At 36.6% G+C, this 14,837-nt stretch overlaps 1 protein-coding gene across 1 annotated transcript in view; it reads left to right on the top strand.

The window, feature by feature from the left end:
- Positions 1 to 14,837, top strand: part of xrcc4 (X-ray repair complementing defective repair in Chinese hamster cells 4) — a 51,065-nt gene that overhangs the window by 9,623 nt on the left and 26,605 nt on the right. Inside the window, exons 4-5 of the mRNA XM_065262226.2 lie at positions 10,676 to 10,842; positions 13,711 to 13,860. Of these exons, the coding sequence (XP_065118298.1) occupies positions 10,676 to 10,842; positions 13,711 to 13,860 (317 nt within the window). The remainder of the gene's footprint in view (positions 1 to 10,675; positions 10,843 to 13,710; positions 13,861 to 14,837) is intronic.

Raw genomic sequence — 14,837 nt, 5'->3', positions numbered from 1 at the left:
TTTGTTGACACAGGTGAGAATCTTGATGAGGGAAAGGTTTCTGCTCTTTTTGACTTGAACGTATGTAAAAGGCTTCTGTAAAGTCTCACAGATGTGTCTGAGATCCCGCGCTGTAGTTTATACATTATTGTGCTCTTGAGTAAAGCTGTTTTGGATGGTTAATGTCGTGCTTTTTTTTTCTTTGGCTCCGTTTACACTTTTAAAATCCGGACCGGCGCTTTAAAACTTTCTTATGTAAGCATTGCTTTGTCGTTGGTACTGTTCAGTAAAGATGTCAGCTTATAAATGAGGTGTTGGGACATGAACGTGCTGTACGTTATTATATAAGCGAAGACATTTGTTTTGTGCCGCTTTTACGTCATGCTATTTTAACTTTTTGTTTCAAAGGTCATGAAGTAATGTAATTATATTAAGCATAATAATATGAAAGCTGTTTTATGATTTTTTTGCATGGTCACATATTTATGATTTTTATGCAGATTTTTATTACTGCAGTAGCAGCGCCAAAGTTCGTGGGTTTAAAATGCACACATACTGATAATAATGTACCAAGCATCTGCCAAATGCATACATGCTAATGTGTAAATGATGTAAAATTCATTGTTTCTACTCAATACAGTCATTACTTTTTTGCATTACAGGAATGATGACTGTGCTTGAAATGTCAGAACTGTCGTGATATGTTTTTTTATACATATTAATTATATAATCTTTTACATTCCTCTTTTAATTTGAGGGTTTGATATGTTTTAGGACGATTCATCGGATTCACCCAATTCATACATGAGCAATGTTGTGTTGGTTTAGTATTGTGATACCGCAGGCACACATAATGACACCCTGCGTTTTGTTTGTGGTTACAGTAGTAGGACACATCTGTGGCATTCTTCAGTAAAACAGCTGAAAGAAGGGCATTTAAGAGTCACGTGTAAATTTTCAGGTTGAGTTTTGTGAAAGCAGGTGTTTCTCCTGCCAGGACAGCTCGTTTGAAGACGGCACTTTTATTACAGTAAGCATTTAAAGATTTAGGGATGAACTGACTTCTGTTTCGCAAAGCACATATTAACCCTCACCGATGACCTACGCAGGTGAACCATCAGCCGCAAAATACAAACACACACTGTGAGGTTATAGAATCTGATGAAGAGTCTGGGCAAGTTACTTCCAAAATGTAATACATTTAATATTACATTTGAAAGTAATTAGTTATATTACAATATTACTGTCTCTGAACTGTTATATCAAAATAACCACAGAAGTATAAATAGGCATTCTAAAATGTTAAAATGTAGTTTGTTGATGCCTTTAAATCCAGAAGGGTTACTAAAAAATAATGTAATAAACACAGTGAAGACTTAGGGCATAATACAGTCCAATCACTATAGGTATAATGCAACTCATAGTCTAATAACAAAATAACAAAAACATAGACTGCTATTTGCCTAACAATGCCTAAAATATATAGGCTACTTATACAAAGACTGGTAAAACTAAAAACAGCGATGTTTAAATGGGCTAAATTATATTTAGATAACCATGTTTAGGTCTACGTTACGTTGTAGTTTAGTTTGCTGTTTGTAATAAAACTGTATAGCATAGTAATAGCATAGTAATCTAGTCTGTATATATACAAATATATAGGTATACATATGCTTATATAAACAGTAAATAATAATATTTATGAGGAGCTCAAATACAAAAATGAGATACTGATATTAATGCTCTCAGCACGTATAATATGTTCATCAAATGCCTTCACCTTAAATCCACTTAATCCTCATCTCAGGCCATTCAGAAATACCAGTTTGTTGGATAAGCGCCACGTCGTTTTTTTTTAGCAAATCCTTCTAGTTGTATCTTTAGTGATTTTGCAACTTTGAAGTTGAGGTTTTTGCCGAAAAAGCAAATTTGTTAAAAACCGAGGGGCAACCTTCTGATCTCTCTGATCGGAAGTGACTTAAACTGCAATTCCACGACTGGCCATTAGAGGCTGGCTCCAAAAGGGAGTTAATTCCCATAGACCCTCATGTTAAAATGTCCATCTTTAGAGCAAAAAATATATATGTTTACTGCCTGGTACAAAAATAGTTTTTGGTCTATAGGGAATTTTGCCCTTCCTGACAACTGTGAGTGGGGGGAATTTTATTTGTAACTCATCCGTTTAAATTATATTAAGCCTTAAAGTTCTGCATAATTAAGGGCGTGGCCACTTGAGTGACGGGTGAACTGCCACTCCCGTCGAGCTAGGATGGCGTGGTTTCAGTAATCAGCCAACTCAGCTTCACCCACTTCCCGCCTCTTTACTCATTTCGTTTATCCGCGAGTGTTGCGCAGTGACATGTGGGCAAGATGGCGACGGCAGGCTCTGCCTACTATTTCCTTCAAAAAAGCTTTTCGCAAACCTGTGCAGGGTTTTCCGCAGAAAATATATTATTTAAGGTGGTAAGGTTGGGCGGGTTGGTCGTGGCCGGGGGGCATTGCAATCACCAGCTGACTTACTTTAAATTTGCAAGAACTATAGACTAATACAAAAACAGGCTTAAATAAACCCAAAACATAAGTCCACTTGCAGTTCTCACGGACACGTGTTTTATCCTCCAGAACGTTGACGGACCGTTTCGGCCGTGTTGCGTGCGTGCATGCTTGTGGTACGAAGCGCGTCCCTGCTATTCTCAGAGATGTTTTATCAACTGGCTACTAGTTATCCTCCAGACAGTGACGGACCACGTCTTTCTCTCATTTGGCCGTGTGGCGCGAGTGCCTGCTCGCGGTGTAAAGCGCGTCCGAGCTATTCTCCGAGATGAACTTGACGGCCTTTTGTGCAGCGATTTTTTTTTTTTTTTTTTTTTGTGTGTGTGTGTGTTTCGGCCGCCCGAACTGCAAAGTGCTGTGGGAAACCCTGCTATGGGTAATGTCATGAACACTACATCCAGATTTTAGAAGTCTTTTTTTTAGAAGTCTTTTTTTTAGATTTTTTTTTAGAAGTCTATGGTATGTTAAATACCAAAAAAAATGATTATAGTGACATTTGTAAAAATAAGGCATAGATACTGACTAATAACCTTTTCATTGCCATTAAAGAGTAATTGCTGAACCTAAACATAAGAGTCTGATAAAAAAATGCTAATTTTCAAGAAAACATGAGATGCGCTTAGAGGGTTTTGCATCAAATTTTCTCATATATACATAATACATATGCATGTTATATTATACACAAGTCAATCATACAGTAGATTATAAAATAGTTTTTTTTGTGTTGCACAAACTTGGTTAGCTCAAACTAAAAGTAGTACGTTCCAGGATCTTGTTTGTGTCACATTGCTGATCCTTAAATCTGTGATGGGGCACGTGGCCGCTCCAAAGAGGAATGGTTAATCAGGAAAGATGGATCTTGTTTAAACCGAACACCCCACACACAAAACCTTACCATCTGCAAGTCAAAGGATTTAATTTCCTTCATTACTTTCTCAGCATCTCTCATGCAGACACAAGTGCCAATTCAAAAAAAATAATACCATTGTGTTTCTTCAAATAGTACAAACAAACAAACAATCAGCAAAAACAAGGGATTTTAAAAGTTGCCATTGGTCGAGTTTCAATGGCCCTCCACATCTTTGTAAAAGCCGTAATTGCTATCAGATCACTGATGAAACTCCTCTGCTTCGTGTCTTGTTCATCTTGCCGTTAACTGTTAAGCACTTTTCACATGTTGGCACTGAAGCGAGTCTTTCTGTAAAACATGTGGAAGCGTTCCTGTCACTGCGTGTTGAGGATCAGAGATGTAAACTCATGTTCTGCATCTCAGCGCTGGTCTACACAAAACCAAACATCTACCTAACACACGTGGAGATGTTTTAGTCAGTTCTTTACAAAGGAAATGCCCTTCATTCATTTAACTATTTTTTATCTTTTAATCTGGACCTAAACGAAAACCTACAATTATTTCTAATGAATAAATGAGGTCTGACGTCAGCACGAAACATCTACTCATTATCAACATCCGTGATTTGACCCAAAAGCCTCCTACAAATCTGTTATTGTTCACAGTGACGGAAGGCTCATGCGACTTTGTGTGATTAGACGCTCCGAGCTTCATGGAGATCTTCAGGAGGTCCGCACAGCTCTGTGTGTGGTTTAGTGCTGGATTGGCACCTAGAAAACGACTTTTCCCACAGGGACAGACTGAGGTTGGTTCCCAGCGTCCTCGTGGGGTTATGATGGCATCTGCTCGTGTTCTACCGGCCACTTGACTGATTGCAGAGATGAAACTGTCTAATACTTTCCAGACCGGCCTGCCATGTAAAGAAACAATGCTCGCTCTGTGAAGGGGTCATTCTCAGTCCCTCACTAGAGGAATGTTACGTTTTCTCGACTCTACTGGATTTTGGTCACGTTCACTATTTCACTTCATGTCAGTCATTAGATACATGAGTGTTCCTCACAGGGGCCATTTTCGACTTTGTTTCTTTTTTCCCTGAAGCCTTCTTTGTGTTGTGAATGATGAAGTCTGTCTAAATCGAAACTTTTATTTTAAAATATTGGGAAAGTATCGCTTTCCATGATAAATCTTTTTTAAAAAGATTAAACCAAAAATTAGCATTAACTTTTTATTCCAGACTCAATGATTTTAAGTTTAGCAGATTAGATTCTCTTTGGTGCTCATTTGAAAGAAATTTTTAATAAAAGTGGCACAATTTAACCACACAGAGCAACTATTTTCCTTATGTATTTAAATTTGAATAGAACCGTGTTACAACTTTCCAACATTTTTAAATATGACGTAGACTCATTTTCTTATTTTTCTTTGTTGGGTGAGTCATTCGGGTACTTTTCGCCTACTATTTCCAGATACTATGAATTCGGACATACTACATCAATTGGGAACACCTAAACAAATTTTTTTCAACTAAAAAATTACCCAGCATTTTTAAAATGATTTTTACAAGAATGTAATGCCTTCCAGAAGAAAACCTTGAAATATATAAGCATATATTATATCAAATGAAAAAGACCCTCTACTTTTTTTTAAAAAAAGTTATCTTTTATCAACTCTCAAATATTGGTAGGTTTCTTCAAAAATACCAAATTTTAAGATACTTGTTTTTTGTAAAGGACTTTTGTTAGAGATCAGATTCAGAACGATGATCAAAACATACACAGAATTTGTACTGTTTTTGGATCAGTGGATGCTTCAATGTTATATAAGTTGTGTAAGAGCGCCACCTAGTGGATAATAGCGGAAATATGGATTGCCGTAAAAACTCGTCATTGGCAGGGAAGCGTTTTCTCTTAATTGACGAGTTAACACGTCAATGGCGGAGAAGAGTTACATGAAAAATTTAAGTTGAAAAACTTTATTTATAACTTTATAAGTAGATCCAACTTTCACTTTTTACAGTGTATATAGTATAAATATAGGCAATTTCGGATACAATAGACAAATTATTTTTCATTGCATTAGTCAAATTATTTTCAGTCCAATTTGCATGTTTTTAACGGATCATGACATGATTGATCAAGATTTTAGTAAATATAGTGACTTAATTTTTGCTCCGTTTATAACATACAGCTGTCATATCTCACGTTCCAAGGACTTAGATACTACTTTTATGAAACTTTTTTTTTTTTACGTTGTCCATCTCCCTTTATTAACTTATAATGAATTCATTAAATTCAGGTTTGGGGGGACATGAAGGAGATGACAAATGGTCTTAAGCTGTCACAGGGGCATACATACATGTATACATTACATTTGGTTCCACTATTTACCTCTAAAGTACTAATATGCACTCTTTGGTACCATTATGTACCTGTAAAGCTGCGTGCACACCCTTAGCAATTAGCAATGGCGGAGCAATGCGATCTAATTTATTTCAGTGGAAGCGTGGTGATATCTGCCGACAAAAGTGGGCGTGTCCAACAAAGTTTAACTTTATGCAAATGACGAGCGACTTTCGTGAGCGACAACCAATGAGAGTAAAGCATTGGAGTTTACGTCATCCGTCTTTCAGCATTTACTGAGATGATGGTTACTCATTTGTTTATAGTTGCTTCTAGGACAATCAGAATTAGGAATGATCTCATTGAAAGAGACTAGTTACACACATCGACAAAATCTCTGGCAGTGTGCACGCACAGTAAGTTTCTAATATAAACTCTTTAGGTGCAAAAGTGGACTTTTTGAAAGGGTACAGCACCAGTGACAGATAGGGACCATTTTTTGACAGTGTATAAACTGTTACTCACTCCTCACTTCTGCTCCGCTTTTTCTAATTGCCTTTCATATGTTGCATGATTTAAATAAATATGTTGTTTAACTAAAGAAATAGATGAAGTTACATAGAAGCTACAAGAGCCTGAATCCAGAACAGTTTTGAGAGAAGTTCTTAGCTCATTGCTGACTGGAGAAAATAAGTTAAGTGAGTGTGAGTGCAGACTGAATGTGCGTCATGAAATCTGTCCCATGTTGATTCTTTCATTTAGCACTTCATAAATGCGACCGTGACATAAGAGTTGCTATTTATGCTTTAGTTTTGCGTAGAATGTAGAGTTGAGAAGGTTGCTCAATCTGTATGTCTCTCAGAAAAGCAAACGTTTAAAGAGCTGACTAACATCTTGTGTTGCTGAACAATACAAGGTTTAGTCCATTATCATTAGAGATGCACCAATATATTGGCCGCTAATCGGTATCAGTCGATAAAACCAATTTTTGATTAAAGCTGATAGTCATGGCCGATATATCCTCTTATTTAAAAGAGAACAGAAAAATGCAATGATTTGAGCTCTGTGTATACAAAATGTAAAGAAACATCATTAGTTTAGCGTTAAATATTAATAGTCATTATATGAACGAATAACATTCCGAAAATTACATATCGGCAGATATCAGTCTGAATTATCATCTATTGGTATCGGTGGAAAAATTTAAAGAAATATTTTATATATTATATATTTTAATTTTTTTATAATTTACTCACCTTCATGTCATCCAAGATGTTTATGTCTTTCTTTGTTCAGTCGAGAAGAAAAAAATTTTTTTTGAGGAAAACATTCCAGGATTATTCTCCATATAGTGGACTTTAGTGGACCTCAACAGTTCACAGATTCAATGCAGTTTAAAGGGATGGTTCACCCAAAAATGAAAATACAGTAATGTCATTAATGACTCATCCTCATGTCGTTCCAAACTCGTAAGACCTCCGTTCATCTTCGGAACACAGTTTAAGATCTTTTATATTTAGTCCGAGAGCTTTCTGACCCTCCATTGAAAATCTACGTACGGTATACTGTCCATGTCCAGAAAGGTAATAAAAACATCATTAAAGTAGACCATGTGACACCAGTGGGTCAGTTAGAATGTGTTGAAGCATCAAAAATACATTTTGGTCCAAAAATAACAAAAATTACGACTTTATTCAGCATTGTCTTCTCTTCCGCATCTGTTGTGAAGCGCATGCTAAAGTCACGTGACTGCAGTGACGTGGATGACATACGAAAAGGCTGACGTGTTATCTGGTGCGCCCCAGCTGTTTTTTTTCTCGCTCTGGCTTCGTTTACAGGGAGGGAGACGCACACTGTAAGTTTGAAAAAAAAAACTTCGCAAACATTACGAAGATTACACATCATCAGCGTCATTGCAGTCACGTGACTTTAGTCTTGCGCATGCGCTTCACAACAGACGCAGAAGAAAAGACAATGCTGAATAAAGTCGTAATTTTAGCTATTTTTGGACCAAAATGTATTTTCAATGCTTCAACACATTCAAACTGACCCACTGATGTCACATGGACTACTTTGATTATGTTTTTATTACCTTTAGGGACATGGACAGTATACCGTATGTAGATTTTCAATGAAGGGTCAACAAGCTCTTGGACTAAATAGAAAACATCTTAAACTGTGGAGGTCTTACGAGTTTAAAACGACATAAGGGTGAGTCATTAATGACATTATTTTCATTTTTGGGTGAACTATCCCTTTAAAATTGCAGTTTCAATTCAGCTTCAAAAGGCTGTAAACGATCCCAACCGTCCATAAGGGTCTTATCTAGAAAAACAATTGTCATTTTCACAAAAAAGTACTTTTAACCACAACTTCCCATCTTGTACTAGCCTTGTGATGCGCCAGCTTGACCTTACGTATTACGTAATCACGTCGAAAGGTCACGCGTGACGTCTGCGCAACTACCGCTCCAGTGTTTACAAGTGTGGAGAAAGAGGACCGTTGCAACATTTTTGGATGTGGAATGACACGAATTACTGTCTTTGTGTCAGTTTATTGTTTAAAGGAGCGGTGAATCAAATACTCAATTTTAACTTGATAATTTGTTATATAAGAGGTCATCATACTTAAATGAACATCCTGCAAGTTTCAGAACTGAAAACGTCCGTGCTACTGAAATATAACAGTTTTTGGCACCAAGCCAGTAAAACAAGCCAGTGTGGAATTCGGAAATCTATGACGTCAAAGTAGAATTGAAGCACCGCCCCATAGCCAAATACAAGGACCACTTTTGAAGTCCCGCCCACAGCTTCGCGTGACACACGTGTGTCTCAACAAGTAAATATGTCTTTAAAGATTGACAAATGTAACCAAAATGACTTTTAAATACATTTTTTCTGAGAGACTTTTATTTTGACGCGGTGATCTGTTATGATAGACTGGGAACGCATTTTCGGTTGTGGAAGAACCGCGTGGGAACAACACAGAAGCTAAATACTTTAATTCGGAGGCTTGGAACATAACATTAAATGCCTGGAAAAAGTTTGCTTTTTAAGAAGTTCCAGCTCGTGTGGGGAGTGTTTGTTAACTTTGTGTACACGGATTTATTTGGAAAGAAGTCGATGCTGGATTTGCAGAGAGACTGTGATTAAAAGCACCACTTATATTGGATCTGACAACAATGACACAGCATTATACACAGTAAGACATTTTACTTTATTTAAGTTACTGCGTTTCACTATTGCTTTGTTAGAAGAGATCGCTTGATATGTCTGTTGTAACATCCGTGTCTAAACACGTATGTTTGACTGTTTTAATGTACTAAAAACATTAAACGATTAATAAAGATACACCACTTAACAACACGACTGTAATTTAACGGTAGAAATATACAGTGTTATTTATAAAGAAGGATTTATCAGCCGCAGTTTAGATTCTGATGCCCGTTTACTGTGTTGTATACGGTAATTTAGGCGAGTTACGTTTGAAAGGTCAAACACTCAACAAAGCTTATTTTTTATCATATAACTGTGGTATTTAACATTACGTGAATGTAAAAGCAACCTCACAAGCACAATCGAATTATACAAAGTTATTGATAAGGATTTATTAGCCGCAGTTTAGATTCTGATGCGCGCTTACTGTGTTGTATACGGTAATTTAGTCACGTCGAGTTTTGTTTCTACTTTAATATACGTATTGTCATTTATGTGTATCATATTTAGCACCCAGAATCTTTTGTGGCTCAAACATATTTGTGTTCGGCTGCTATTTTTATCACATTAATGTTTTTAAAACATTTGCCCACATGTAATGATGGGTAATGAAGCCTTCCAATCATAGCAGTGGGTGTTTACGTCCAGGTCTTCAATGCGGCCCGCCCCTTCAAACGAACCATTTCTCCAGACAGCCACTATTCTATGTTACAAAATAGCCTATTACTTATTGTTTTTGATGTTTTTGAATGTAAAAACCACGCGGACATCAGAAGTAGACATCAGGCAACAGTATAAAACAATAAAATCGACAAATTCACCGCCCCTTTAAAATGGTCAGCAAGTGTGCATTTCACATATGTTACGCATGACCGTTCGACGTAATACGTAAGGTCGCGCTGGGGCTTCACACAGCTAGTTGAGGTCCACTAAAGTCCACTATATGGAGAAAAATCCTGGAATGTTTTCCTCAAAAAAAAAAAAACTAATTTCTTTTTGACTGAACAAAGAAAGACATAAACATCATGGATGACATGGGGGTGAGTAAATTTTCCGGAATTTTTTATCCTTTAATATTGGTGCATCTCTACTTATCATTCAATGTCCCTGTAAAGATCATAAAGATTATCTTGTTCAAGACATTTAAATCTAAAATCTATTTAATGTCCCTGTGCATTGTGAGTCATCTCTTAAGTGACCACTTAGAAGAGTTGTGCAGAACATGCTGATAAAGATCTGCACAATTGTTTCAACACACGGCCTTTGCTTAAAGTTGTCAGGTATTAATAGGACAGTAAATCTGACTTTCATTGTATTGTCTTGTGCACCGCTTTCTGTGCGGTCTGTTATCTTTAGAGCTCTTGTCTTGAAGCAGTCGCTCTTATCGCTGACAAGTTGACACATACTACAGGAGCACGACCGTCCCGTGCGTATTCTGGTAGTACTGATCTATTTCAGGATCAGAGGCTGACTGTGGTTCATTGGCTAAGATCACAGCGGTCAGCTTCTCTTATCAGTACGAGAGTCCCGGCTGTCATTCCCAAATGTTTATCCAGGTGTTAGACAACCAGAGAAAAGACACTGACCACCCACTTTTAGCAGTCTTGTTTCCCAAAGATTGAAGCCTCGAACCAAACCAGTCATCATTCCACAACAACAGCTTAAAGACAAAACAAATACAAACACTGACATGACAGACAGTTGACTACAAGATCTTGTTTTCTCTCTATTGGTTTCAGTTCAAGCTCGGTGTGGTGGACCTGCAGGCTGTGCCTGAACCCACTGAAGTCATAAGGGAGCTCATTACTCACAGCCTGGAGCTCAGCAAACATCTGCAGGCCAAAAACCGGCACCTGCTTGAAGAGAACCAGAAACTGAGACGGGAACAAGAACACATCACCACCGAGTAGGTCTTCACCAACACTGCAGTACAATATGAAAACTATTATACTTATGTTTACAAGATCAGAGTAAACTTTGTTTTTGGTGCATCATTGCAAGTTGACTTTAGGGATAAACATACATAAATGACCATTGTGGAGGAAATGCTGTCCTGGTTAGTTTCATTGTTCTTGAAATCATCAAATCTTTGTTTCGTAACGACAAGACGCATTTCAAAGAAACTTGACGTCATTATTTAAGCTGTATACAGCTTCTCCATTGAATCCCCCACGCATGATCTCTCACTATTTAAAACGAAACAGTATCTTGGCTGTATTTTAGAGTGGTTGCTTTGTTGTGTTTCCTATGATACTCACTAAATAAAAAGTGAATAGTAGATATGTGAACGGTTAAGAACAAAGGGGCTTTTTGCAGCTGGTTTTGGGGTATTTAGGGCACATGACGCACTCGGGTGGGTGGTGGCGTAAATAAGGGAAAACAAGGGAATCCCTGGTCGACCATGGCGGCAACACACGTGTCTGGTGCTTCAACATGTGCTTCAGTTTTTCCTCTCTGCAGATCGGCAGCAGTGACATCATCAGCCACAATGTACACGCTTCCCAACATCTCTAAAACAAGAATGATGGAGAATTCGTAATGCTAACCAACAAGGACTTCAGTATTTAGTCCGGGGTGTTTATGGTGCACAGGTGTCATCGTTCGAAGACACTCCTAATGTTTTCCATATTAAATAAGTGGGTGTTAATCCATATATAAAACAACATGTAGTAGAATAAATCAGTGGGTTAACTATTGAGTCACAGATCTGTTCAGAAAGCAGGAATAACCCAATAATATGCAATCAGATTATCATACTCAATAATAATCCTTTGTGGTAACACCTTTCTTGAAGGGGTGTTTATAAGACTGACATGACACATGTCATGATTATGATGTGACACGTGTCATGAACATTAAGGAGAACTGTCATTAAGTGTCATTTGATAAAATTTTTTGAGACCTCTTTGTTATGACCACTTGACATTACCAAGACAACATAACTGACCACTTTTTACCAGTGATACAAGTATAATTTGTCATTAAATGTAAATACTCTGTCAAATAGTTTTATAACAGCGTCATGAATATTCTTCAGTTCATAATGTTTTTTTAAAGTTTTTTTCAGGTGTTAGAGAAATAAAATCAATCATCCAATAATAATACTAAATAAAATTGATAAACTAATATTGTATTGCATTTGGAGACCGATTCAGCTAAAATTAAATGAAAACAGTACAATAATGTGTTATGCCATGCAGTGTGGGGTCCATATAACTGGAAAACAGTTAATTACATTAAGTGAATTAAATTTTGTTTTTTCTTCTATGTCAGAAAATTTCAGAACCTTCTTTGTGAGGAAGAACAAGTTCTGGTAGTTGTCAGTTTTATGTATTGTGCACATACTTAAAGTTAAGAGAAATCTTTTGACGTGTCTGTTGCATTTTGATAAGGTATTTAAAATGATTTGAAATAGTATTAACACTTCTTGACATTTAAATGACAAATTCAATATTATTCCACTGTAGTTGAGGTCAAGAAAAATATTCATGATGCTGGTATAAAACTATTTGACAGAGTATTAACACTTAATGACATTTTAATGACAAATTCAATTTGTACCACTGTAGTTGAGGTCAAGAAAAATATTCATGATTATTATTCTGCTGTCATGTTTATGACAGATTTATGACAAGTTATGATGTATTGGTTTATGTCAAGTTGTCATAACAAAGACATCTGAACCAATTTCATCTTTGCATTAAAAATGACATAATTGAACCAATGTAACTTAATGACAGTGTTGTTAAAAATGTGCATAAAATCTCCTTTATGATTATGACACCTGTCATGTCATGATTATGAAGGTGTTATGTCAGTCTTATGAACACCCCTACAAGTAAAGTATTACCTAATTTGTGTTATGTACACTGCAAAAAATGATTTTCAAGAAAAAATTTCTTAGTATTTTTGTCTTGTTTTTAGTAAAAATATCTAAAAATTCTTAAATTAAGATGTTTTTTCTAAAAAAAAATCTGCAAACGGTGTACGCTAATTTTTCTTGAATTTAGTGTTTAAGAAAAATGTTCAAGTTTTTTTGGCTTACCCCATTGGCAGATTTTTTTGCTTGTTTTATGCACAAAATTACTTAAATTTCATATTTTTGGTCTAAAAACTAGACTAATTTTCTTGGTTCATTTTGCTCATCAAGAAAAAGCATCTTAATTTAAGAATTTTTAGATGTTTTTACTGAAAACAAGACAAAAATACTAAGAATTTTTTTTTAAATAATTTTTTGCAGTGTATGATGTGCATTTCTCGTTCCCAAAGAGTTAGAATAGAAAAATACCCAGGGTGGTACCTTTTTAGGCATATTTGTCTACAGCTGTGAGTCTCAAACTCTACAATTTTGTCCTGTAGTTACAAGTTGAAAGTTTAGCTCTGTGGTTGGTAGGTCGCCACTTAATGTTGGTAAAATATCTTTGTAAAATCATCAGGACCAGAATGTAAAATCTAAAGTCTGAATCCATTATGGACCCACCAACCAAACATCCACCCATCCCTGTCCCCCTGGGATTTGAAAATATGGGAAATTTCCCAAACCAAAACTGGTGTCGTTTAAGTGGGATGTTATAGATATACTGCCGCCTGCTTTACCGTAGGCGAATGTAGCAACCATTTTAAATAAGGCCAGTGGGATGTTCTTATAAAAAATAATAAAAATAGAAATTATTTAAATTGGATGATTGCGGGATAGAATGGTAAAATATGGGAGAATCCCGGGAAAAACAGGAGGGTTGACAGATGTGGTTTTACTGGTCTTCACTGTTTACAGGATGGAAAAGTACGTCCAGGGAAAGGAGACCCTGGAGAAGGAATTGTATAGCCGCTTTGTCTTGGTTCTAAATGAGAAGAAGGCCAAAATCCGAGCTTTGCAGGCGAAAGTCGACGAATTTCAGCAGTCTATGGAGGAGGATCGACTGAGGTAAGGATGTGAATGACCAGCTGTGACCCTTCATTATGATTCACCCTCACATGAGGGATCTTCTGACGCACTGTCGTATTGTAAAAGTTTTCTCAGTTCAACTTTTCCAGCTTTCCACTGTTAAGAAACTCGATTTTATTAGGTAATCTCGTCAGAATGTTACTTTAATATCACTTCCAGTTTTGTGCAGTTGAAACCAACTTTCCATTGATGGATGGCTTGTCAGGACAACCATAAAAAAAATCTGGAATCTGAGGGTGCAAAACAAAATATTGAGAAAATCACATTTAAAGTTGTCCAATTGCAGTCCTTAGCAAAACATATTACTTCTGATAAATTTACAGTAGGAAATTTACAAAATATCTTCATTGAACATCATCTTTACTTAATATCCTAATGATATTTGGCATACAAATCAATCATTTTGACCATACAATGTATTGTTGGCTATCACTACAAATATACCCATATGATTTATTACTGGTTTTGTGGCCCAGGGTCACAAATTTTCTTTGAGAACTAATCCTATTGATCTTTTTGCTAATATTTTATTATAGGGTGATATTTCTCTGACAACTATAGTACTGTGCAAAAGTCTTATGCTGTGTGCAAAGCATTTCGCTCCTCGCTCTAGATAACTCACAGGATTTAAGTTTGTGTCATGCAAATTTACAGCTTAAGTTGAATATTTTCAACTTGCGCGAAGAAGCATTTGAGGCAAATAGCGTGTGTTTTCGCGTCAATCGCGCCACCCAATTTGCATCCTTCGCATCGCCCCGTGCAAGTTTGCATCTATTCCCGTCTTTGCATTGACTTTGTATGTAATCTGCTCCTGCAAATCGTTGAATTCGCTTTTAGTATGTACGTCCCCATTATGCTGCGTACACACCAATCACGAAGCATCGGGTTCCTTGCTCTCGTTTACTTGCGGGATTTAACTTCATGTCATGCAAATTTTTCGCTCAAGTTGAATATTT

This window comes from Paramisgurnus dabryanus, chromosome 10 (genome assembly GCF_030506205.2).
Source record: "Paramisgurnus dabryanus chromosome 10, PD_genome_1.1, whole genome shotgun sequence".
NCBI classification, from domain to species: domain Eukaryota; kingdom Metazoa; phylum Chordata; class Actinopteri; order Cypriniformes; family Cobitidae; genus Paramisgurnus; species Paramisgurnus dabryanus.
The sequence above is the reverse complement of the archived record's forward strand: the minus strand, read 5'-3'. Positions and strand labels throughout refer to the sequence as shown.